The 27,780-nt window shown below is 51.7% G+C and overlaps 1 protein-coding gene across 1 annotated transcript in view; it reads left to right on the forward strand.

Annotated features, from left to right (window-relative positions):
- Positions 1–27,780, forward strand: part of FGF11 (fibroblast growth factor 11) — a 433,912-nt gene that overhangs the window by 301,921 nt on the left and 104,211 nt on the right. The window contains exon 3 of the mRNA XM_085637555.1: positions 2,702–2,805. Coding sequence (XP_085493681.1) covers positions 2,702–2,805 — 104 coding nt within the window. The remainder of the gene's footprint in view (positions 1–2,701; positions 2,806–27,780) is intronic.

Here is a 27,780-nt window from a genome sequence, read left to right on the forward strand (position 1 = left end):
AGGTGCACTGGGGGTAGCTGGGGTGCTGCACTGATTATCATTGCTAAGGTGCAACGGGGATAGCTGGAGTGCTGCACTGAATATCATTGCTAAGGTGCACTGGTGATTGCTGGAGTGTTGCACTGATTATCATTGCTAAGGCGCACTGGGGATAGCTGGGGTGCTGTACTGATTATCATTGCTAAGGTGCACTGGGGATAGCTGGGGTGCTGCACTGATTATCATTGCTACAGTGCACTGGGGTAGCTGGGGTGCTGCACTGATTATCATTGCTAAGGTGCACTGGAGACAGCTGGGGAGCTGCACTGATTATCATTGCTAAGGTGCACTGGGGATAGCTGGGGTGCTGCACTGATTATCATAGCTGAGGTGCACTGGGGGTGGCTGGGGTGCTCCAGCATTGGCTGAAGTGCACTATTAGTGGCTGGGGTGCTGCACTGACTGTCAGGCTGAGGTGCCGTGAGGACGACTCTTGGCGCTCATGGTGCCATGTTGCTCTTGCAGCCCATCCATCATGTCCACATGTTTTGCTCTGATGTTTACCCAGTTGCACAGAAGTGCACCATCATCTATTTCCATGGCTGTCTGAACGCTAATAGCACTTTCTGCACTAAGGCACAATGCATGCATCCCCCAAGTTTGGGGTGCTCTGATCTCTCTCAAGTTAATGCTTGAGGTTTTCAGCTTAGATATCTTTGCCTTGATTAGATTCCCAGCCTATCCACAGCAGAAGTGCTAGAGTTTGATGCCAGCGATCACCAGCACTCACTCACCCTTCTGCCTCTCCTTCTGCTCTGAGGATGGAGTGCTGAGGTTGGTAGCTTTGTCTCCCCTCTCTGGGCTGCCCTCCCAGATACCACTTCCTCACCCTTCTGTCTCTGTCACTTTCTTCAGAGGATGGGGTGCTAAGGCTCATTCTGCTAAGGGTAGATCCAGGCTCAGCACTCACTAACCCCTCTGTCTGTCTCCTCTTTAGAGGGTGAGGTGCTGAGGTTGGTTCCTCAGGCCTCCTTCTGACAAGGATAAGCCAGGGCCAGCGCTCACTCACTCCTCTGCCTCTCTCCTTCTCTTCAGAGGGGGGTGCTGAGGTTGTTACCTCAGACTTCCTTCTGAGAAGGGTAGGCGAGGGACAGCACTCACTCACCCATTCACCCCTCTGTCTCTCTCCTTCTCTTCAGTTATGCGGTGGTGAGTTTGGTACATCAGGCTTCGTTCTGACAAGGGTAGGGCAAGGGTCAGCACTCACTCACCCCTCTGCCTATCTACTTCTCTTCCTAGAGTGGTGCGCTGAGGCTGGTACCTCAGACTTCCTTCTGATAAGGGAGGGCCAAGGTCAGCACTCACTCACCCACCCCTCTTCCTCTCTCCTTCTCTTTAGCGGGTGGGGCGCTTAGGCTGATACCTCAGACTTCCTTCTGACAAGGGTAGGGCTAGGGTCAGCACTCACTCACTCACCCCTCTCTCCTCCTCTTCAGAGAGTGGGGAGCTGAGGTTAGTACCTGAGACTTCCTTCTGACAACGGAGGGCCAGGGCCAGCAGTCGCTCACCCCTCTGCCTCCCTCTCTTCTTAGGGTGGGATGGTGAGGTTGGTACCTCTGACTTCCTTCTGACAAAGGTAGGTCTAGCACTCGCTCACCCCTCTACCTCTCTCTCTTTTCTTCCTAGAGTGAGGTGCTGAGGCTGGTACCTCAGACTTCCTTCTGAGAAGAGTAGGGCTAGGGTCAGCACTCACTCACTCCTCTGCCTCTCTCCTTCTCTACCTAGGGTGGGGTGGTGAGGTTGGCTACTCGGACTTCCTTCTGACAAGGATAGGGCCAGGGTCAGCACTCACTCACCCCTCTATATCGCTCCTTCTCTTCAGGGATGTGGTGGTGATGTTGGTATCTGAGGCCTCCTTCTAACAGGGGAGGGCCAGCACTCACTCACCCCACTCTCCTTCTCTTTAGAGAGTGGGGAGCTGAGGTTAGTACCTGAGACTTCCTTCTGACAAGGGAGGGCCAGGGCCAGCACTCGCTCACCCCTCTGCCTCTCTCTCTTCTTAGGGTTGGATGGTGAGGTTGGTACCTCTGACTTACTTCTGACAAGGGTAGGGCCAGCACTCGCTCACCCCTCTACCTCTCTCTCTTCTTAGGGTGGGATGGTGAGGTTGGTACCTCTGACTTACTTCTGACAAGGGTAGGGCCAGCACTCGCTCACCCCTCTACCTCTCTCTCTTCTCTTCCTAGAGTGAGGTGCTGAGGCTGGTACCTCAGACTTCCTTCTGAGAAGAGTAGGGCTAGGGTCAGCACTCACTCACTCCTCTGCCTCTCTCCTTCTCTACCTAGGGTGGGGTGGTGAGGTTGGCACCTCGGACTTCCTTCTGACAAGGATAGGGCCAGGGTCAGCACTCACTCACCCCTCTATATCGCACGTTCTCTTCAGGGATGTGGTGGTGATGTTGGTATCTCAGGCCTCCTTCTAACAGGGGAGGGCCAGCACTCACTCCCCTGCCTCTCTCTTCTCCTCCTATGGTTGGGTGGTGAGGTTGGCACCTCAGACATCCTTCTGACAAGGGAGGGCCAGGGCCAGCACTCGCTCACCCCTCTGCCTCTCTCTCTTCCTAGGGTGGGATGCTGAGTTTATTACCTCTGACTTCCTTCTGAAAAGGGAAATATCGGGATCAGCATTCACTCACCCTCTGCCTCTCTTCTTCTCTCCTCAGCTCTCTTCAACCTCATCCCCGTGGGCCTGCGAGTCGTCGCCATTCAAAGCTCCGCATCTGGACACTACGTTGCAATGAACGGAGAAGGACATCTCTACACCTCTGTGAGTATAGGCTAAGGTGACCAGATATTGAGAAGCAAATCCGGGGCAGGACAGACATAAAAGTATGACTATGTATTTTACTCTTGTACTTCTATGTCTGGCCTGTTCTGGTTTTTTATGTAACCTTGTGTGTGTGTATATATATCACGCGGGAGGTGTGTGTGTATGTGTGTATATCACACCAAACACACACACACATATACACATACAAATACACACCTCCTGCGTGATATATATACATACACACAGCTACGCAAAAAACAATGACTTGACCTCTATTCTAAAAACCGGGACTTATATCTGACTCATTACCCTATGTGCATGACTCACCACTCTCCATTCATTCTGCATGACTCATCAGCCTCTGTGCATGACTCTTCACTCTGCATTCACTCTGCATGACTCATCACTCTGCATTCACTCTGTATGACTCATCACTCTGCATGATTTATCACTCTCCCTGCATGATTCATCACTCTCCCTGAATGACTCATCCCTCTGCATTCACTCTACATGACTCATCCCTCTCTGTGAATGACTCATTACTCTCTATGCATGACTTATCATGCTACATTTACTCTGCATGACTCATCACTCTACATTTACTCTGCATGACTCAATTACTCTGCATTCATTCTGCATGTCTTATTACCCTCTGAGCAAGACTCATCACTATACATTCACTCTGCCTGACTCATTAATCTGCATTCACTGTGCTTGACTCACCACTCTCTGTGCATGAATCACCAATCTGCATTCACTCTGCATGACTCAGCACTCTGTTCATGACTCATTACTCTATGTACATGACTCACCACTCTCCATTCATTCTGCAGGACTCATCACCCTCTGTGCATGACTCTTCACTCTGCATTCACTCTGCATGACTCATCACTCTGCATGATTTATCACTCTGCATTTACTTTGCATGACTCATCACTCTGCATGATTTATCTCTCTCCCTGCATGATTCATCACTCTCCCTGCATGACTCATCCCTCTGCATTCACTCTGCATGACTCATCATTCTCTGTGCATGATTGATCACTCTGCAGTCACTCTGCTCGCATGTAGACAAGCGTGTAGCGTGCTACTCGCCAAACAAGTACTTCAACACAAGCGCTATGTAAATGCAAACCTTTTTCCCTCTTCTATCCCTCCGCAACCCTTCTCAATCCAAATAACTGACTAACATATCCACCACTCAAATTACTTTTATATTTCACTATATTAATTCACCACAAATCCTTTATGGGTTCTGGAGTAGTGTGCTACTCACTGAAAAAGTGCTTTGGCGCCTCGTCAGGGGTAGTAAGCGCTATATAAATCCAATTACAGTACAGTACAAAACAATACAATATACCATCACAAATACAGCAGAAAGGACCCATTCCGTGTTGTGAAAGCCTGTAACCAGTGTCACCCTGCACAGGGCCTGCCCTGCCTTCTTCCTGCAGTCTGCCCTGTGGACGAGTCTTCACTCTCACTCCTTCTGGGGCTCATCAGTGCTTCTCTCAGTAGCACCTCCCTCGCAGTCTCTGGGACTGGCTCTCCAGGGCCCAGCGGCGCTCTGTACTCTCACCCCCATTCAGCCAGTGTCCTCCCTTGTTTTGTGTTGTCTAAAGCTCCCCGGTGTTGCTGTAGGAACACAGGAATATATCCACCTCCTTTAGAAAAGGAACTCAACACATCCAGGCTTTTCCCGGCGTCCTATAATTCACTCTGTCTCTCCATTCATCTCTCCGCCATTTGCCTGCTATCTCTCCCCATCCGTCTCTCCCGCGTCAGTTCTCTGTGCCAGCCCTCTCTCCCCTTCAGCTCTTCCCATCCCGTGCTCCCCCCTCCATCCCCAGCGATCCGTCCTCGGCCAGCAAACCCGACCCGCGCATACGAGGGAAGTGGGTCAGAGGAGGCCGAGTGCGATCTTTCAAAGGTAACAGGGAAAAAATACCCCGGCACCCTTGGAAAGCGAGCAGGAGAGACACACAAAGAGAGCAGAGAGAGACAGGTGCCAGCAGGAGAGACACCGAAGAAAGAGGAGAGAGACAAAGAGAGCAGGGAGAGACAGGTGCAAGCTGGAGAGACCCTGAAGAAATGAGAGAGAGACAAAGAGAGCAGGGAGAGACAGGTGCAAGCTGGAGAGACCCTGAAGAAAGAGGAGAGAGAGACACACACACAAAAAGAGAGCAGAGAGAGAGATGCGAGTAGGACAGATCCTGAAGAAAGTGGAGAGAAAGAGACACAGACACAAAGAGAGCAGAGAGAGACAGATGCAAGCAGGGCAGACCCTGAATAAAGTGGAGAGAAAGACACACACACAAAGAGAGCAGAGAGAGACAGGTGCCAGCAGGAGAGACACCGAAGAAAGAGGAGAGAGACAAAGAGAGAAGAGAGAGACAGGTGCAAGTAGGAGAGACACCGAAGAAAGAGGAGAGAGACAAAGAGAGAAGAGAGAGACAGGTGCAAGTAGGAGAGACCCTGAAGAAAGAGGAGAGAGACACACACACACAAAAAGAGAGCAGAGAGAGAGAGAGATGCAAGTTGGACAGATCCTGAAGAAAGTGGAGAGAAAGAGACACAGACACACAGAGAGCAGAGAGAGACTGGTGCAAGTAGGAGAGACACCGAAGAAAAGGAGAGAGAGAGACAAAGAGAGCAGAGATAGACAGGTGCAAGTAGGAGAGACCCTGAAGAAAGAGGAGAGAGACAAAGAGAGCAGAGAGAGACAGGTGCAAGTAGGAGACACCCTGAAGAAAGAGGAGAGAGAGACACACACAAAAAGAGAGCAGAGAGAGAGAGAGAGAGAGAGAGATGCAAGTTGGACAGATCCTGAAGAAAGTGGAGAGAAAGAGACATAGACACACAGAGAGCAGAGAGAGACAGGTGCAAGCTGGAGAGACCCTGAAGAAAAGGAGAGAGAGAGACAAAGAGAGCGGAGATAGACAGGTGCAAATAGGAGAGACCCTGAAGAAAGAGGAGAGAGACACACACACAAAAAGAGAGCAGAGAGAGAGAGAGATGCAAGTAGGACAGATCCTGAAGAAAGTGGAGAGAAAGAGACACAGACACACAGAGAGCAGAGAGAGACTGGTGCAAGCAGGAGAGACACCGAAGAAAGAGGAGAGAGACAAAGAGAGCAGAGAGAGACAGGTGCAAGCAGGAGAGACACCGAAGAAACAGGAGAGAGACAAAGAGAGAAGAGAGAGACAGGTGCAAGCAGGAGAGACCCTGAAGAAAGAGGAGGGAGAGAGACACACACACACAAAGAGAGCAGAGAGAGTGAGAGATGCAAGCAGGACAGACCCTGAAGAAAGTGGAGAGAAAGAGACACAGAAACACAAAGAGAGCAGAGAGAGACAGGTGCAAGCAAGAGAGACACTGAAGAAAAGGAGAGAGAGACAAAGAGAGCAGAGATAGACAGGTGCAAGCAGGAGAGACACCGAAAAAAGAGGAGAGAGAGAGAGAAACACCCAAAGAGAGCAAAGAGAGACAGGTGCAAGCAGGAGATGCACCGAAGAAAGAGGAGAGAGACAAAGAGAGCAGAGAGAGACAGGTGCAAGCAGGAGAGACCCTGAAGAAAGAGGAGCGAGAGAGACACACACACACAAAGAGAGCAGAGAGAGAGAGATGCACGCAGGACAGACCCTGAAGAAAGTGGAGATAAAGAGACACAGACACACAAAGAGAGCAGAGAGAGACAGATGCAAGCAGAGCAGACCCTGAAGAAAGTGAAGAGAAAGAGACACACGCACACACACAAAGAGAGCAGAGAGCGACAGGTGCAAGTAGGAAAGACCCTGAAGGAAGAGGAGAGATACACACCGACACACAAAGAGAGCAGAGAGAGAGAGAGAGAGAGATGCAAGCAGGAGAGGCCCTGAAGAAAGAGGAGAGACAGAGAGACACAGACACACAAAGAGAGCAGAGAGAGAGAGAGAGAGAGATGCAAGCAGGAGAGGCCCTGAAGAAAGAGGAGAGACAGAGAGACACAGACACACAAAGAGAGTAGAGAGAGAGAGGTGCAAGCAGGAAAGACTCTTCACGTCTCTCCCTTGTCTTGAAGTGAGAGAGGGATGGAAAGAAATAGGAGAGAGACTGAGAGGGAGACACAATGAGAGCAGAGAGACACAGACACACAAAGAGAGTAGAGAGAGAGCGACAGGTGCAAGCAGGAAAGACCCTTCACGTCTCTCCCTTGACTAGAAGTGAGAGAGGGATGGAAAGAAAGAGGACAGAGACTGAGAGGGAGACACAATGAGAGCAGAAAGAGACAGAGAGATGCAAATAAGAGAGACACTGCACTTCTCTCCTTGACTGAAAGTGAGAGAGGGATTGACAGAGGAGAGAGAGAGAGAGACGCAGGAGGAGACACAGAGAGCAGAGAGAGAAAGATGCAAAGAGGAGAGACACTGCACTTCTCTCCTTGACTGAAAGTGAGAGAGGGATGGAAAGAGGAGAGAGAGAGAGAGAGAGAGAGAGAGAGACGCAGGAGGAGACACAGAGAGCAGAGAGAGACAGATGCAAAGAGGAGAGACACTGCACTTCTCTCTTTGACTGCAAGTGAGAGAGGGATGGAGAGAGAGAGAGACGCAGGGGAAGGCACAGAGAGCGCAGCGAGAGACAGATGCAAGCAGACATGATTAACAGAGCTGCCCATATCCAGAGCACAGAACAGATTTTGAAACAGAAAGACCGTTTTCCAGGACACTTTGCACTATGGCTCACGATCTAGGGGATGGGGGAGAGGTTTGTTCCCAATTTAGGGCTTAATTCCGGGTTTGGAGGATTCAGGACTGCAAACCCAAACAGCAGATGTCCCTATTCGAAGTGCATAGGGGCCCTATTCACTGTAAATAGGGTGGGCGGGGCATCCCCACTTCTTGGCATATGTCCCGCATTCACCAAACTCTAAGTAGGGTCCGTAGTGTGGGCAGGTGGGGGGCGCGGGCAGCGTCTCTAGGAGAAGGTTTGCAGATCCTACACCCTGATACAGAGAGAGAGAGGGCTCAAGGCCAGGGGGTGTCTTGGCTTCGCACACTGGGGGTGCTGGCAGTCCGAAGAGGAGGGGACACGCTTGTAAAGCGCTTCGATACACTTTGGCCCTGCTTCCAACTGCTGTGCTAACACCTTTCAAGGTGCAAACTCCAATGTGTGCCTAAAACTGGACTCCAAGTTGTGTGCAGCATTTCTCTAAAACCTGCATATAGTCAGGAAAATACTGTCAGGAAAATAGCAGGAAACACCTTGGGGAGGGGGAGACGTGCAATAGGCACTTTGTTCCGCACCGAAAAGTTCAAAACTCCGAATGGTGTGCAGATAGAGCACCTTGTAAATACCCTTCCTCGTGCAGCAATAACCACCGGGTGTAACCCCCCATTGCTCAAAAACCGGAGTGACCCCCCTATCGGCCTGCACCCCGCACTGCACGAAGGGCAGACCATCTTGGCGACCAAGACACGTCAGACTCAAAAACAGTAAAGGGCAGGTATTTAGATTAATAAGGGATATGACGTGCCATCCGCTCCTTTATTTAACGTATTGACTGACGAAGAACCCACAGGAAGTGAGAGCGCGAGTGTGAAATAAACGCCTCAGTTACACCTCCTTGTGGCCTGCCAAAGCTATTCTCGCAGGCCATCCATGAAACAGGGCCAGTGCCCATCCATGAAACAGGGCCAGTGCCCATCCATGAAAGAGGGCCAGTGCCCAGCCATGAAAGAGGGCCAGTGCCCATCCATGAAACAGGGCCAATGCCCATCCTTGAAAGACGGCCAGTGCCCAGCCATGAAAGAGGGCCAGTGCCCATCCATGAAAGAGGGCCAGTGCCCAGCCATGAAAGAGGGCCAGTGCCCATCCATGAAACAGGGCCAGTGCCCATCCATGAAAGAGGGCCAGTGCCCAGCCATGAAAGAGGGCCAGTGCCCATCCATGAAAGAGGGCCAGTGCCCATCCATGAAAGAGGGCCAGTGCCCATCCATGAAAGAGGGCAGTGCTTTGCAGCAACGGGGCATGTTAGCTTCTGTCAGCTTCATGCAGGGTATAAACCCCTGGGAGCCTGAATATCTGTGACAGTCAGTGACCGCCAGCTGCAGGTCCGAGGGAGAGAGTGTCACCCGTGGTATTGATCGGGTAATTCCCCCGGAAGGAGTCTTAACTGAACCTCCTGGTTGGTTGTAGGGAAATGTAGCATCACGTTCCTCCGACCTGTAGTGCGCAGTTACAGGGATCCACCCAGGACAGGTGCTCTGGGGGAGTTGAAAGCAGCAAAGCAGATTGAGTCCCGTGTTTGCGCCCCTGCGCTGGGGGGATGGGGGGTGGGGTGGCTGAGGTTGTCTAGAGCAGAAAGTCATCAGTTCTATTCAGCTCTCCTTTAGAAGGCACGTGCTTTCCACCTCTACACAAGAGCAGTGAATTCTCAGCACAAACAACAAAGACGCTCTCTAGCTTCAGGCAGTGTCTAGACCCAGCACAGTTGGCAGTGCCCCCTGATACAAGACTGTCCACGCCCCTGGACAGCGACAGCCCGGAACTGTAAAGCACAGTAACAATGGATGTCAGATGTGTTATGTCAGATGAGCAGCAGAGTCAGTCAGGGGTCTCTCTCCTGGCTGCTCAGCCAGGTCTGAGACTTCAGTAAACCTCTGTGTGAAGGGTTAGTGAGGGCAGTGAGTGGGCACCTCTGCCCTCTCTTGCAATGACGTCTGCAGAGTTGTCTTCTCTCACTGGACTCTGAGCTGTGCTGCTCTGCAGCTCATGCCTGGAACACACACAGCTCTGGAACACGCACAGGAGCTGTGTGACATTAGGACCTGCTGTCTGCAGCTTCTAGGGACAGCCTGTGAGGAATCCCATATATGTCTCCCCTGCTGGCAGGATGCCAGTACTGACCATTCAGTGAGGGGCAAGGTCTTTAAATCTTCTGTCCAGCATGGGCAACCTCAGAGTCACACTGGCTGGAGCTTCCATTCAAATCACCATATCTACTGCTCTTAAAACGATTCCTGCAGCAGCGCTTAATTTGTGCCAGTGGTTTCCAGTGCTTGGTACCAGCACTTCATTACCAACACCAGCACTTATGACATTCTGCCATATGGTGACGCTGTCTGTCTAATGTAGACATGAGCAGAACAACAGTTGTTTATTAATTCAAAAGAAATTAAAAATAACTAAGACCTGTCTCTCAAGACATTCTTATAGCTTTGGGAGCCTGGAGTAGTCTGAATCGTCACACTTGTAGCACAGTGTGGTGGTTAGTAGTTGTGTTGCTGCTGTTTTTAGTGGCGCTGGCCGGGGCCATGTGTGGTCAAGCTCAGTGGCCTCTTGAGAAGGGAACCGCTCTGCAGACACAGTCCGTGTTCTCTTCCTGCTCAATGCCACGTGCATGGAAAAACTGTGCAAAACGTACATAAGTTTGTACAGAACAAAATCTACAAACTGGGGGTCAAAGAAGGGGGCAGCACTCAAACCCAAGGTCACTAAAAGCAGGTCAGTGTCTCACTGAGTGTTTGAGTCTGACACACAACCTGTGCGTTGTGCTGGAGTCCTCGCGCACACCAGATAGCTTCCTTGGGGCGCTCACTCACCCTTACTTAAAAGCAGCCTGTGAATGTCCACGTGGTGTCCAATCGCCTGTCCATCACCTATTACTGATGACGCGCTCCTCCCTTTTTCCGTATGTATATTGAGAGGGGGGTGGGGGTTGGGGTTCCCTCAGATGTGGGGTACCAGGTGTCAGGTTTCTCTTGGAACCGATACACATTTCTCAGTGGGTTTCCAAGATTTTTGATGACCTAAATTTGTCCTGATAAAGTCACCCGGATGGCACACGATCCTAAAGTAGACACTTAGGAGGTAATAATAAGTAGTTTAATTAGATTCGGTTTCCATGTCACTGAATTAGACACTGGTCAGTGGGTGGCCACACTATTTATAGTATAAAAACCTCTATGACGTAGGCCAGGTTTAAAGGAAACCAAGACAGCCTCTCCCAGGCGTGTTGTGAAAAGTGTACGTGGGCGTGTGTCTGTTATTGGAGGTAAAATGCATCTATTAGAACTCCGTAATCGAGGACATGACACAGAACAAAACAGATTGACAAAAGAGACAGAGGACGTGCCTGTGATGGTCTCTAGGCCTGATACCTCGTGGCTAACGCACTGCAGCGCTCATCAAGCAGACACGGACACACGGTGTAGTTCCAGCGTGGTCCCGACTGCCGTTCGCGGGCCACGCCCCTTTATTTATAGAGAGCGCCTGACGTCATGCGTCAGCACTCGCGCCTCACCTCCGACGCGGGTAGACTATACCGCTACCCCGCATCGGAGGACACTATATTCCTTCTAACCTTTATCAAAACAAACAATAAACATTTGACCCTGTAGGTCTGTTACCAGTCACTGGAATTCCAGTCCCAGGTCCGTCACACTAGGAAATCAGCCAGCTGGGAGGATGGCGCCGGATTTCTTCTCAGGCTGTATCAGAACTGCTGTCCCCGCACTGATGGTGTTTGTCGGGACCACTCCTTGCGAGGCTCCGCTCCCTGGGGACCTCACCTGAGGGCTGGGCGACCTCCCGCCTGGCGTTCCTGGCGGCGACGTTGCACTCTGGTTGGGTTGATTCTCATGTTCGGTGGGGGTGGACCCCTGATCTCCTTCCGGGCCTCCCTCCGCTGGCGGCTGACTTGGCCCGTCGCCCTGGCGTTCCTACAGACGCGGGTCTGAGGTCCCGGGGTGCACTCTTTTGAAGAACGATATGTTCCGGGTGACCTCCTCGGTCCCTCTCCTCTCGGTGATCAGAGTTCCAGTTCGACGGACTTCTGTCCAGGGTTTGTGTTCAACGGGGAGCCGAAATTTGCTCCCGGGATACCTGTCCTTGAGATAGACTCTGTTCCTTACTTGGATGGTTGACGTCCGGGCTCCCCGGTCGGCACTGGCCTGTTCATTGGAGTGGGTCCTTTTGGCTAGGACTTTTCCAGCGTCAATCTGAGGCGGGATCCAGCTTGGGTGATGCGGGATGGTGTCTCGCACTACCTGGCCCATGCTCGCCGGTCCAGGGGCTGCCTCTGTCGTGAGATGAGGCGTCAGCCGATATTCTCTCAGGAAGCTGTAGATGGCCCTCTCGAGTGGCGACCCATCGGCGTGTGCAATGCGTACCACTTTGTTGAGGGTCCACATGAATCTCTCCACTTCCCCGTTGGCCTGAGGCCAGCGCGGGGTCACTTTCCGGTGGTTGATCCCCCACTCTTTAAGATAGTCCGCAAATTCTTGCCCTTGGAAGGGTGGGCCGTTGTCCGTCTTGACCGCTTCGAATATTCAGTGCGTGGCGATAGTCTTCTCAAACTTTGTGATGACCTCCGCGGCGGTCTGGCTTCCCACCACCTTGACCTCCGGGTACTTTGTGTAGTCATCAATGATCACCAGGGCATAGCATCCATCTGGGAGGTGCCCGAAGTCTCCGCTCACTCTCTCCCATGGTCGTTGTGGGTTTTCCTTAGTGATGACAGGGTGGGGGTGATCCGGCTGACCCGACGCCTGGCCCCAGGAGCACGTTCGGACCGTTCGCTCCACCATAGGGTCGATCCCCGGGAACCATACCTTGGCTCTCAGCCGACTCTTTGTTTTCACCATGCCTTGATGGCCCTGGTGCGCCAGGTCCACCGCTTGCTGGGCCAGACGGGATGGGATCACCAGTCGGGGGCCCCGAAGAAGACACCCACTGGTGTCAACTGAGAGTTCATCCTTGACCCGCATGAGCGACACCAGGATGGCCTTGGCTTGCAGCGTTCGTCTGGCCATGGGGGACTGGATGGGGCACCAGTCGTTTGACTGGACAGCCGTCAGGGCCAGTTGCAGACATTCGTCCCTCTGGGTGGCTGCTACGATCGTTTCGAGGCTCATGGGCAATGGCCGGGATCTCTCTGATACCATCCGGACATATTCTTCCGTATCTTCCGCGTCCTCTTCTTCCGCTTTCGTGGCTACTCTGGGATGTCTCGAGAGATAGTCTGCGGGATTCGAGGAGCCTGGCTTGTACTCCACTCGGTAGTCGTACTCCTGTAGCTGAAGGATCCACTTGTCGATCCGCGGCGGGGGCTTTGATGCTGATCCCTGAAACAGGGGAATGAGGGGTTTGTGGTCCGTGGACACGGTGAACGGATTACCGTACACATAGACGTGAAAATGTCGACAGGCCCAATGGATTGCAATCGCTTCTTGCTCTATCTGCGAGTACCTCTGTTCTGTGTCCGTCAAAGAGCGGCTCGCATAGGCTATCGGGGCCCATTCACCATTCTCCTGCAGCTGCGTGAGCACCGCCCCTAGACCAAATGGGCTGGCGTCCACCGCGACATTGGTGGACCGGGCCGGATTAAAGTATGACATGTGGTGTCCGCTGACAATGCCGCCTTGGTGTCCTTAAAGGCTTGTGCCTGTTCTGGTCCCCATTGCCACGGGGTGATAGATTTTGTCAGTTCCCTGAGGGGCTTCGTGAGGTTCGACAAGTCCGGGACGAAACGCCCGCAGAAAAACACCATCCCCAGAAAACTCCTTATTTCCGAGATGTTGGAAGGTGCTGGAGCGTCCTGTACATCTTTGACTTTGTCCCGGTCCGGGGCGACTCCTTGGTCGGAGAATGTGTACCCAAAAAAACTGATCTTCTTCTTTAGGAATTGGCACTTCTCCCTGTGTAGGGTCAGTCCGGATTCTTTGATCCTCTGGAGGACCCCTTGCAGTCTCCGATGGTGATCTTCTATCGACGAGGCGTACACCAGGAGTTCGTCGCTTATGTTCAGGACCCCTGGTAGCCCGCTGAGGACCTCTCGGATAGCGTTTTGGAACACCTCCGCGGCGCTTGAGATTCCAAAATTGAGGCGTCGGTACCGCCTGAGGCCGACGTGCGTTGAGAAGGTGGTGATGTAGCGAGAGTCCGGGTGCAGCGGCAGTAGGTGGTATCCGAACCGAAGATCCATCTTCGAAAACCATCTGGCACCGTTCAGTTCTCCCAGGATGTCGTCAATGGTGGGGGTTAGATGACGCTCCCTCTTCACCGCGGCGTTGGGGAGTCGCATGTCCACACAGATGCGGACCTGCCCCGGCTGCTTCGGTTTTCTTGCCACTACGATCGGGGACACCCACGGGGTGGGTCCACTGACCTTCTCAATGATCCCTTGCTTCTCCAGCGCCTCTAGCTCGTCCTCTACCTTCTTGCGCAAATGGAATGCAATGCGCCTGTGCCTCAGCGCCACCGGTTGGACCGACTGGTCGATGTGAAGGGATACTTCTTTACCTTTGAGGCATCCGATGCCCTTGAAGACATCTTCGAACTCCTCCAAAATGGCTTCCAACTCTTCCTCTTGCACCGCCAGGGCGAACGATATCAGCCTCAGCTCTTCCGCTGACTGCCCACTGATCAGCTTCCCGTTTCCCTCAGGGGTCACGTACACCGTGGTGGGGATCCTGATGTCGTTGTGGCTCATCTCCGTCTTGAAACACTCCAAGAGCGGGATTGGCGTTTTCTGCCCATACGCGAATACTCTGATTCTTGCTTCGCTCAGTGGGAGCCTGGGATTCAGTTGCTCATACACATTGGCCGCCATGAGCTCGATCGACGCCCCCGTGTCTATGGTGGCTCTCACGTCCTGGTTTTGGATCTTGACTTTGCACCTTGGAAGTCGTCGTCTCTTCCGTCATGGTTGGTCTACCGCAAACACGTAATGGACCAGGTATTCCTCTGCGTCATCATCCATGTCCTCTCCGTCTCGATCTTCCGACACCGTCTGGGCTGCCTCCTTTCGTGACTTTGTGCCGCAAAGTGATTCATCCACCCGCATGCACTGCATCTTTTTCCCCTTGCCGGGCAATCTTGCAGGCGATGGGGCGTGCCTCCGCAGTATCCGCATCCCTTTCTCTTGTCTTGCGGCTTTCTCCCTGCGTTTTGGCGCGATTTGGGCCTTACCACGTTCGTCACGTCCACCGCGTTGACCTGCTCCGTCTTGACAGGGCGGTGGAGCGCCGCCTCCATGTGCAACGCCCTAGCTTGCGACAGTTCTTTGGACCGGCCCAGAGTGAGGATGTCCGCAAGGGATTTGCCGTCCTCCTGAAGAATGTTGACTCTGAGTTTGGACAAGTAGCATCCTTGTATAATCTGACCTCGGATCTCCTCCTGTTCGTCTCGAAATCCGCACGTGCTGGCCAGTTCTTTCAGGTGCCCATGGAATGCGTCAAGCGACTCTTCCTCTTCCTGCTTGGCCTGGCGAAATATGAACCGTTCGAAGTCCCTGTTCGCCATCGTCTCGAAGTACGCATTCAGGGCATTGAGAAGCGTGACGTAGGTCTTAGGTGTAGCTTCCACCAACGTTTTGTAGATGCGATGGATGTCTTTGCCTCCCAGGTGGAGGAGTAAGGCCCTGCGCCGCTCTCGGGCTATGCCCGCCCCTTCGAAGTAGATCTGGAGGCGATCGGTCCTGTCTCTCCATCGTGGGGCAAGGGAGGAGGAAGCTCCGTCGACCACAAACGGCTCAATGGCGGGAATCGACGCCATCTTGGCGCAGTCGCAGAGCCACTTCGCAGCACGTGCGCTGCTTACCTCCTGGGCACAGTGGCAGCCGCCTGGCTGAGGTCAGTGGGGACACACTCAGGGCTTCTCCTGTAGTCCGGCCGTGTTAGGCCTCGCTGTGGGGACCTCCGCTCACCAGGGTGCTGGGCGCACACTTCCGCAGGCTCCGCCGGCCCGTGTGATGCACACACCCATCAGCAGGCACACCTCCGAGGAACGAGGCTGAGCAGGGGGTCTCGCAACCTGCTCAGGGCACATAGCAGGTGAGCTGCAACCAGGCGAGACAGCAAGAAGCCAGGGCTGAGGGCACAGTAACAGTGCCTGAAGAGATGGCCTGTCAGCACCTCAGCATGGGGTCGTTTCTGCCCCTCGTCGCCAGTGTGATGGCCTCTAGGCCTGATACCTCGTGGCTAACGCGCTGCAGCGCTCATCAAGCAGACACGGACACACGGTGTAGTTCCAGCGTGGTCCCGACTGCCGTTCGCGGGCCACGCCCCTTTATTTATAGAGAGCGCCTGACGTCATGCGTCAGCGCTCGCGCCTCACCTCCGACGCGGGTAGACTATACCGCTACCCCGCGTCGGAGGACACTACAGCGCCATAAACAACAGCATCGTTTTACATTGTCGCATATGTAAACTCACCTCCGCTTGCGCTATGGTGTATGTAGGAAAAGCTACTCCGAGTAGATCAGAAGGGGCGAAAGCCAGGGCGCGGGGGGAGGTGTATCCCTGTGGCCTGTGAGTAGATCCTGCCTTGTCTTAGGATCCCCCACACATGCCTCAGCCGCTTGAGGAGCACACAACACGCACTGGTTTCTTTTTTGGATTGGCCTAGATAGCGCCGCCGCTCTCTCACTGGCCTATTCTAGTCTTGAAAAGTAATACATCACATTTCACGGGAGTGGATGTGGCCTCACGGCCAGAGCTGCGACTTTGGAGCTGAGGAACTAGGTTCGAGTCTCGGCGTCGGCTCAACGTACTGTGATTCTCGGCACATCACTTAATCACCCCCGCCCGCCAAAAATGAATGTGTTCTTGTGTAAGGTAACTGGTGCTCGTGTAAAGCGCTTCAATACCTTCGAGTCCTGTTTGCGCTATATAAAACTGCAAAATAAATCAAAAATAGTAATGCAGTAGTAGATAGGAACAGGCTTTGGGTCCCCTCAGTCACATGTTCTGCTAGCCCACAGGGCAGCCAATCGGCACTGGCTTGTCTGACAGAATGGGCGATGGCATTTCACTCACTCACTCACTCACTCACTCACTCACTCACTCACTCACTCACTCACTCACTCACTCACTCACTCACTGTCTGCTGCCCATCCAAATGCCACAGGCAGCAGTTTGCCAATCTGTAAAGGTCTGTTTACCCCCTCCTCCTCCTTGTGAACAGGTCACTCTGTGCTCCACCCTTACCATGGGCGCCTCTCTGCTCTTTCCTACCCCTGCTCTAGCCCACCCTCCTTGCTACCTTGGGTCGAAGTGGTCTCAGCGCAGGGGCGGTGGTTGGGGTGATACATCCCCCATACATGTATTTTATTGTAAATATTCGGGTACAGGTGATTTCAGTCGGGTTTCTGTCAGATCTTTACACACACACACAGACAAAATCGCATACACACTCTCTCCCTTTCTCTATTTTGAAAGTCTTCAAAAATCTTTGGAGCATATTATCAACAGATTGCGATAATTATCGCAAAGGGTGCTTAGCGCGTTTTTTATTGTCGCTGGCTATCGCTGGATTTCATCGCCGTGGTAGAGCGGTATAAACAATGCTTTGCTCCAAGGCGATATGAAATCCAGCCATAGCCGTGAGAACATGCTTTTAGCGTGAGAAAACAAGCGATAATTTTCCTGCGATACTGAAAACCTTGCTAATAGGCAGGTTTGGACTTAGCCTGGCAATCCACCTCCCATATAAAAGATGGCTAAGTCATATTTTTAGCAGGAGTTAAAACCTGCGATAAAGGGGGCTTAGCGCGGCTTTCATTCTCACATCACGGGTCCGGTGCAGCCTTGTTAATATCCCGAAGCTGTCTCAGTAAGTGTATGTCATGGAGTTGTGTGAAGGAACGCCCACTTTGCATGTCATTAGCGATAAATATCGCTGACATGCAAAGTAGGAAAAAACGGCTGCTAACTCAAGGTCACAAGCGCTAATGCTTGTTAGCGAGTCCTTGTCAATAGTGCGATAGAAAAATCGCCGCTTTTCGGCGATATGTGCCGAAAAATCGGCAATATTTCTGTTAATAATATGCCCCTCAGTTTTACAAAATACAGTTTTTTTCTCAGTAACCCTACCAAACCGCATTCCTCTCCCTTTCCAATGGCCTTAAATCCCCTCTCCTGGGCCTTGATTGTCCTATGATGTATTGTAACATTATATGGCAGCATGACTGTTGGAAAATCTGAATCCACCCCAATCCTACTGACCAAGCTACCCCCCCTCCCATCTTAGCTTCTGTTCGGCCTCACCCACTTGTTTCATGTCAATGCTGGGTGCCCGGCAGCCTCACTGCACGGTAATACAAGGGCTATTGAGCGTGAATGTTTAATCCTTTCAGACCTTAAGAACGCCCTTCCTCACAAAAACCACCACCACGGTTAGCACCATCAGCACCATCAACACCATCACCATCGCCGCCTTTGAGAATACCAACATTAGCATTACCATTACTACCACCACCGCCTCCCCTTTACTGTAATTAACACCACCATTACCACCAACACCATTACAACAACCAGTGCCAGAACCATCACCACTCCTACCACCACCAGCAACATCATCACCAACACCACCACCAACACCACCATTACCACCATCCCTATTGAGGACACCACCATTAGCATTACCATTACTACTAGCACCACAGCCTCCCCATTACTGATATTACCACCACCGTTACCATAACCACCATTACAACAGCCAGTACCAGGGACACCACCGCTTCTACCAACTCCATCAGCATCATCACCAACACTATTACAACCGCCATTATCAAGACTACCACCATCAATGCCAACACCACCATTACCACCACCACCATTACAACCGCAGGTACCAGGACCACCACCTCTTTTACCACCACCATCAACATCATTCACCAACACTGTTACAACTACCATTATCAGGACTGCCACCACTACTACCACCACCAACATGATCATTACTACCACCGCCATTACAACAGCCAGAACCAGGACCAGCACCACCTCTACCACCACCATTAATATCATCACCAACACAACCATTACCACCACCACCATTACAACCGCAGGTACCAGGACCACCACCTCTTTTACCACCACCATCAACATCATTCACCAACACCAACACTGTTACAACTACCATTATCAGGACTGCCACCACTACTACCACCACCAACACGATCATTACTACCACCGCCATTACAACAGCCAGAACCAGGACCAGCACCACCTCTACCACCACCAATAATATCATCACCAACACAACCATTACCACCACCACCATTACAACCGCAGGTACCAGGACCACCACCTCTTTTACCACCACCATCAACATCATTCACCAACACCAACACTGTTACACCCACCATTACCAGGGCTACCACCAATACTACCACCACCAACATGATCATTACCACCACCGCCATTACAACAGCCAGAACCAGGACCAGCACCACCTCTACCACCACCATTAATATCATCACCAACACCACCATTTCCACCACTAAGATAACCACACCTGTTTCATTATTAATTACTGCTCTCACCATTACCACCATCAACACCATCATGAGTATTACAGCCACCATCACCATGAGCCCCACCACCATTGCCAGCTCCACCATGTCCACCTCCACCATTACCATTATCACTCCACCAGAGTGCCATCCGTCAATACAACTATCACCAACATTACTACAGCAATCACAACTACCACTATCACCAGTATCACTAGCACCATTATCTGCACAATTACTATCACCACCAGTACTACAACAAACACAACTACCAGTATCACCAGTATCACTAGCACCATTATCTGCACAATTACTATCACCACCAGTACTACAACAATCACAACTACCACTATCACCAGTATCACTAGCACCATTATCTGCACAATTACTATCACCACCAGTACTACAACAATCACAACTACCAGTATCACCAGTATCGCTAGCACCATTATCTGCACAATTACTATCACCACCAGTACTACAACAATCACAACTACCACTATCACCAGTATCGCTAGCACCATTATCTGCACAATTACTATCACCACCAGTACTACAACAATCACAACTACCAGTATCACCAGTATCGCTAGCACCATTATCTGCACAATTACTATCACCACCAGTACTACAACAATCACAACTACCACTATCACCAGTATCGCTAGCACCATTATCTGCACAATTACTATCACCACCAGTACTACAACAATCACAACTACCAGTATCACCAGTATCGCTAGCACCATTATCTGCACAATTACTATCACCACCAGTACTGCTATCCTCAAAATCATCTCTAACCCACAATCACCACCACCCCTACTACTACCATCAGCCCTGCCACCACCACATTTATCACCACTGCAGCTGTCACCACTAGTACCGCCAGCACTGTCACCACAATCACCACTGTTACTATTATCACGACCACCAATAGTGCCACTACTACAACCACCAAAACTGCTAGCACTCCTTCCAGCACTAGTACCATTAGGAAGTGTGTGTGTGTGTGTGTGTGTGTAAAACAGTACTGTTATGAATGTGTAAGAGAAAGTGTTTCGTAGGTGCGTCTGTGAGACTTTTTGTTGGCTAAAAGTATTGTAAAAGGCCAGGCACATTGTTTTTGCCAATGTCTGTTGAAGGAGGATAAGTTCACCAATATGGAGGGAAGGCGCCTGTCCATATATGACTTGCACCCATGTGCATGATATGGAGCATGGAAAACTTAATTCAACAGATATAGAAGAAGTTTCCACTCCCTCCACTAGGTGGCATTTCCACAATAGTGCCTTGTGACAAGCGTAAACACACATAATGCTGTGATGTAATCACGTGGAATTACCCAGAAATGCTGCAAGGTCACAAAGAATAATGCAAGAGTAATTCTGCATTTAGAGCTATTTTCTTTCACAAAAATGCCCCTTTCACTTCCAAAAATTGACATGAGGATGCATTTTATGCTAAGAGACAGCACTAACTGCAACAGAACATGAGTAGCACGCATGAGTGTGCACTTGGGGTAGGATTTCCCCCAAATTAATTTTCAGCATTTAGCTGTAGTTTATTATCTCAAAATGCACCCTTGTGTCCAAAATGGGCTCGAGGATGCATTTTGCACTGAGAAAATAGCGCTAAATGCAACAGAACATAGACACACCACGAGCAGCACCTAACACTCACTAAATGCGCTCTTGCAGTCGGATAGTTCCCCCCCAAAATGACTCTTTTAATTACAGAAGTGGGCGTAATCACATAATATTGGTTATTCCACGTCAAAAAGTAACGCGGAATTGCTGAAATGACTCCGAATACTCTGGCGTTTTCGAAATTTCGCGCAGGCCTACTTGTTACTTAATACTGTCACTTCCTCCTTTACAAAGCCTATGTTTATTCATTCATTCATTCAGGCTGACAAAGGGAGTACGTTTCTAACTAGGAGTAACTCAGTTGCCATAAAGGTAATTTTATCCACTCAAGAGCAGATTATAAAAGAGGGTAATCCACTATTGATGTGCACCCTCCTGCTCCTGACGCACAGGACGTCCTTGGTCTTCAGCTTTACCCTTCAGTTTCCTTGCCAAGGCACGCATCCTTTGTCTGCAGCTTTACCCTTCAGTTTCCATGCCAAGGCACGCGGCCTTGGTCTCCAGCTTTACTCTTCAGTTTCCATTTCAAGGCACGTGTTCTTGGTCTCCACCTTTACCACTCAGTTTCCACGCCAACACATGCAGTTTTACCCTTCTATATCCATGCCATGGCACACAATCTTGGTCTCCATCTTTACCCTTCTGTATACATGCCATGGCACACATCCTTGGTCTCCAGCTTTACCCTTCTGTATACATGCCATGGCACACATCCTTGGTCTCCAGCTTTACCCTTCTGTATACATGCCATGGCACACATCCTTGGTCTCCAGGTTTACTCTTCAGTTTCCATGCCAAGACGCGCATCCTTGGTCTCCATCTTTACCCTTCTGTATACATGCCATAGCACACATCCTTGGTCTCCAGGTTTGATCTTCAGTTTCCATGCCAAGGCACACGCCCTGGGTCTCCATCTTTACCCTTCTGTATACATGCCATGGCACACATCCTTGGTCTCCACCTTTACTCTTCAGTTTCCATTCCAAGGCATGCGTCCTTGGTCTCCAGATTTATCCTTCAGTTTCCATTCCAAGGCATGCATCCTTGGTCTCTGGATTTACCCTTCAGTTTCCACACCAACACACGCGACTTGATCGCCAGCTTTTGTCCCTCAGTTTCCATACCAAGGCATGCATCCTTGGTCTCCATCTTTACTCTTCTGTATACATGCCATGGCACACATCCTTGGTCTCCAGCTTTACCCTTCTGTATACATGCCATGGCACACATCCTTGGTCTCCAGGTTTACTCTTCAGTTTCCATACCAAGGCACACGTCCTTGGTCTCCATCTTTACCCTTCTGTATACATGCCATGGCACACATCCTTGGTCTCCAGCTTTACCCTTCTGTACACATGCCATGGCACACATCCTTGGTCTCCAGGTTTACTCTTCAGTTTCCATAACAAGGCACACGTCCTTGGTCTCCATCTTTACCCTTCTGTATACATGGCATGGCACACATCCTTGGTCTCTAGGTTTACTCTTCAGTTTCCATACCAAGGCACACGTCCTTGTTCTCCATCTTTACCCTTCTGTATACATGCCATGGCACACATCCTTGGTCTCCAGCTTTACTCTTCAGTTTCCATTCCAAGGCATGCGTCCTTGGTCTCCAGCTTTATCGTTCAGTTTCCATTCCAAGGAATGTGTCCTTGGTCTCCAGCTTTATCCTTCAGTTTCCATTCCAAGGCATGCATCCTTGGTCTCTGGCTTTACCCTTCAGTTTCCACACCAACACACGCGACTTGATCGCCAGCTTTTGTCCCTCAGTTTCCATACCAAGGCATGCATCCTTGGTCTGCAGTTTTACCCTTCAGATTTCACGCCAACGCATGCGGCTTTTGTCTTTAGCTTTACCCCTCAGTTTCCATGTCAAGGCATGCGTCCTTGGTCTCCACCATTACCCTTTGGTTTCCATGCCAACGCAAGCATCTTTGGTCTCCAGCTTTACGCTTCAGTTTCCATACCAACGCACATGGCCTTGGTCTCCAGCTTTTCCTCTCAGTTTCCACACCAAGGCACGCATCCTTGGTCACCAGCTTTACCCTTTGGTTTCCACACCAATGCATGCGGCTTTGGACTCCAGCTATACCCTTTGGTTTCCACACCAAGGTGCGCGTCCTTGGTCTCCAACTTTACTCTTCAGTTTCCATGCCAGCGCATGCGGCCTTTGTCTTCAGCTTTACCCCTCAGTTTCCATGCCAAGGCGCGCATCCTTGGTCTCCGACTTTACCCCTCAGTTTCCATGCCAAGGCACGAGGCCTTGGTCTCCAGCTTTACCCTTTGGTTTCCAAGACAAGGCACGCGTCTTTGGTCTCCACCTTTACCCTTTGGTTTCCACACCAACGCATGCGGCTTTTGGTCTCCAGCTTTACCCTTCACTTTCCATGCCAAGGCACGCAGCTTTGGTCTCCAGCTTTACCATTCACTTTCCATGCCAAGGCACGCGACCTTGGTCTCCAGCTTTACTCTTCAGTTTCCATTTCAAGGCACGTGTTCTTGGTCTCCACCTTTACCACTCAGTTTCCACGCCAACACATGCAGCTTTGGTCTCCACCTTTACCCTTCGGTTTCCACGCCAAGGCACGCGGCCTTGGTATTCAGCTTTACCCTTCACTTTCCATGCCAAGGCGCGCGGCTGTGGTCTTCAGCCTTATGCCTCAGTTTTCATGCCAAGGCCAGCGTCCTTGGTCTTCAGCTTTACACTTCACTTTCCATGCCAAGGCAGGCATCCTTGGTCTTCAGATTTACCCTTCACTTTCCATGCCAAGGCACGCAGCCTTGGTCTACAGCTTTACCCTTCACTTTCCATGCCAAGGCAGGCAGCCTTGGTCTTCAGCATTACCCTTCACTTTCCATGCCAAGGCAGGCATCCTTGGTCTTCAGCTTTACCATTCACTTTCCATGCCAAGGCACGAAGACCAAGGCAGGCGTCCTTGGTTGTCAGCTTTACCCTTCACTTTCCATGCCAAGGCACGCGGCCTTGGTCTTCAGCTTTACCCTTCACTTTCCATGCCAAGGCACGCGGCCTTGGTCTTCAGCTTTACCCTTCACTTTCCATGTCAAGGCTGGCGGCCTTGGTTTTCAGCTTTACCCTTCACTTTCCATGCCAAGGCACACGGCATTGGTCTTCAGCTTTACCCTTCACTTTCCATGCCAACGCATGCAGCTTTGGTCTCCACCTTTACCCTTCGGTTTCCACGCCAAGGCACGTGGCCTTGGTCTTCAGCTTTACCCTTCACTTTCCATGCCAAGGCACGCGGCCTTGGTCTTCAGCTTTACCCTTCACTTTCCATGCCAACGCATGCAGCTTTGGTCTCCACCTTTACCCTTCACTTTCCATGCGAAGGCACGCGGCCTTGGTCTTCAGCTTTACCCTTCACTTTCCATGCGAAGGCACGCGGCCTTAGTCTTCAGCTTTACCCTTCACTTTCCATGCGAAGGCACGCGGCCTTGGTCTTCAGCTTTACCCTTCACTTTCCATGCCAAGGCACGCGGCCTTGGTCTTCAGCTTTACCCTTCACTTTCCATGCCAAGGCATGCATCCTTGGTCTCCAGCTTTACCCTTCACTTTCCATGCCAAGGCACGCGGCCTTGGTCTCCAGCTTTACCCTTCACTTTCCATGCCAAGGCACGCGGCCTTGGTCTTCAGCTTTACCCTTCACTTTCCATGCCAAGGCACGCGGCCTTGGTCTTCAGCTTTACCCTTAACGTTCCATGCCAAGGCATTCATCCTTGGTCTCCAGCTTTACCCTTCACTTTCCATGCCAAGGCACGCGGCCTTGGTCTTCAGCTTTACCCTTCACTTTCCATGCCAAGGCACGCGGCCTTGGTCTTCAGCTTTACCCTTCACTTTCCATGCCAAGGCACGCGGCCTTGGTCTTCAGCTTTACCCTTCACTTTCCATGCATAACCTCAGTGACAGCTTCCCCGATCAGACACAGACAAGCGAGAGTCTCAGGGACATTTTCTTCCTGATCAGCACTTCCGGCAGTAGCTGGTGCTGTACACCTCGCGTCCATCTGTTAAGAATGAATATTAGTGCCTGCTCTCCTGGCGAGCCTCCACCTGGGGCCCAATCTCTGCTTCTAATCTCCCTCTGACGCGCTGCTCCTGCAGGCTCGCGCCGCCACACATCTTCCCACTTACAGAAGCAATTTGGGCTCCTTTGTGATTCTTCGGATTATTCTTACCATGCCAAGGCACACGGCCTTGGTCTTCAGCTTTACCCTTCACTTTCCATGCCAACGCACGCAGCTTTGGTCTCCACCTTTACCCTTCGGTTTCCACGCCAAGGCACGCGGCCTTGGTCTTCAGCTTTACCCTTCACTTTCCATGCCAATCCACGCGGCCTTGGTCTTCAGCTTTACCCTTCACTTTCCATGCCAACGCATGCAGCTTTGGTCTCCACCTTTACCCTTCACTTTCCATGCGAAGGCACGCGGCCTTGGTCTTCAGCTTTACCCTTCACTTTCCATGCGAAGGCACGCGGCCTTGGTCTTCAGCTTTACCCTTCACTTTCCATGCCAAGGCACGCGGCCTTGGTCTTCAGCTTTACCCTTCACTTTCCATGCCAAGGCACGCGGCCTTGGTCTTCAGCTTTACCCTTAACGTTCCATGCCAAGGCATGCATCCTTGGTCTCCAGCTTTACCCTTCACTTTCCATGCCAAGGCACGCGGCCTTGGTCTTCAGCTTTACCCTTCACTTTCCATGCCAAGGCACGCGGCCTTGGTCTTCAGCTTTACCCTTCACTTTCCATGCCAAGGCACGCGGCCTTGGTCTTCAGCTTTACCCTTCACTTTCCATGCATAACCTCAGTGACAGCTTCCCCGATCAGACACAGACAAGCGAGAGTCTCAGGGACATTTTCTTCCTGATCAGCACTTCCGGCAGTAGCGGGTGCTGTACACCTCGCGTCCATCTGTTAAGAATGAATATTAGTGCCTGCTCTCCTGGCGAGCCTCCACCTGGGGCCCAATCTCTGCTTCTAATCTCCCTCTGACACGCTGCTCCTGCAGGCTCGCGCCGCCACACATCTTCCCACTTACAGAAGCAATTTGGGCTCCTTTGTGATTCTTCGGATTATTCTTACCATGCCAAGGCACACGGCCTTGGTCTTCAGCTTTACCCTTCACTTTCCATGCCAACGCATGCAGCTTTGGTCTCCACCTTTACCCTTCGGTTTCCACGCCAAGGCACGCGGCCTTGGTCTTCAGCTTTACCCTTCACTTTCCATGCCAAGGCACGCGGCCTTGGTCTTCAGCTTTACCCTTCACTTTCCATGCCAACGCATGCAGCTTTGGTCTCCACCTTTACCCTTCACTTTCCATGCGAAGGCACGCGGCCTTGGTCTTCAGCTTTACCCTTCACTTTCCATGCGAAGGCACACGGCCTTGGTCTTCAGCTTTACCCTTCACTTTCCATGCGAAGGCACGCGGCCTTGGTCTTCAGCTTTACCCTTCACTTTCCATGCCAAGGCACGCGGCCTTGGTCTTCAGCTTTACCCTTCACTTTCCATGCCAAGGCACGCGGCCTTGGTCTCCAGCTTTACCCTTCACTTTCCATGCCAAGGCACGCGGCCTTGGTCTCCAGCTTTACCCTTCACTTTCCATGCCAAGGCACGCGGCCTTGGTCTTCAGCTTTACCCTTCACTTTCCATGCCAAGGCACGCGGCCTTGGTCTCCAGCTTTACCCTTCACTTTCCATGCCAAGGCACGCGGCCTTGGTCTTCAGCTTTACCCTTCACTTTCCATGCCAAGGCACGCGGCCTTGGTCTTCAGCTTTACCCTTCACTTTCCATGCCAAGGCACGCGGCCTTGGTCTCCAGCTTTACCCTTCACTTTCCATGCCAAGGCACGCGGCCTTGGTCTTCAGCTTTACCCTTCACTTTCCATGCCAAGGCACGCGGCCTTGGTCTTCAGCTTTACCCTTCACTTTCCATGCATAACCTCAGTGACAGCTTCCCCGATCAGACACAGACAAGCGAGAGTCTCAGGGACATTTTCTTCCTGATCAGCACTTCCGGCAGTAGCTGGTGCTGTACACCTCGCGTCCATCTGTTAAGAATGAATATTAGTGCCTGCTCTCCTGGCGAGCCTCCACCTGGGGCCCAATCTCTGCTTCTAATCTCCCTCTGACGCGCTGCTCCTGCAGGCTCGCGCCGCCACACATCTTCCCACTTACAGAAGCAATTTGGGCTCCTTTGTGATTCTTCGGATTATTCTTACCATGCCAAGGCACACGGCCTTGGTCTTCAGCTTTACCCTTCACTTTCCATGCCAACGCATGCAGCTTTGGTCTCCACCTTTACCCTTCGGTTTCCACGCCAAGGCACGCGGCCTTGGTCTTCAGCTTTACCCTTCACTTTCCATGCCAAGGCACGCGGCCTTGGTCTTCAGCTTTACCCTTCACTTTCCATGCCAACGCATGCAGCTTTGGTCTCCACCTTTACCCTTCACTTTCCATGCGAAGGCACGCGGCCTTGGTCTTCAGCTTTACCCTTCACTTTCCATGCGAAGGCACGCGGCCTTGGTCTTCAGCTTTACCCTTCACTTTCCATGCCAAGGCACGCGGCCTTGGTCTTCAGCTTTACCCTTCACTTTCCATGCCAAGGCACGCGGCCTTGGTCTTCAGCTTTACCCTTCACTTTCCATGCCAAGGCATGCATCCTTGGTCTCCAGCTTTACCCTTCACTTTCCATGCCAAGGCACGCGGCCTTGGTCTCCAGCTTTACCCTTCACTTTCCATGCCAAGGCACGCGGCCTTGGTCTTCAGCTTTACCCTTCACTTTCCATGCCAAGGCACGCGGCCTTGGTCTTCAGCTTTACCCTTAACGTTCCATGCCAAGGCATGCATCCTTGGTCTCCAGCTTTACCCTTCACTTTCCATGCCAAGGCACGCAGCCTTGGTCTTCAGCTTTACCCTTCACTTTCCATGCCAAGGCACGCGGCCTTGGTCTCCAGCTTTACCCTTCACTTTCCATGCCAAGGCACGCGGCCTTGGTCTTCAGCTTTACCCTTCACTTTCCATGCCAAGGCACGCGG

Source organism: Triturus cristatus, chromosome 12 (genome assembly GCF_964204655.1).
Source record: "Triturus cristatus chromosome 12, aTriCri1.1, whole genome shotgun sequence".
Taxonomy (NCBI): domain Eukaryota; kingdom Metazoa; phylum Chordata; class Amphibia; order Caudata; family Salamandridae; genus Triturus; species Triturus cristatus.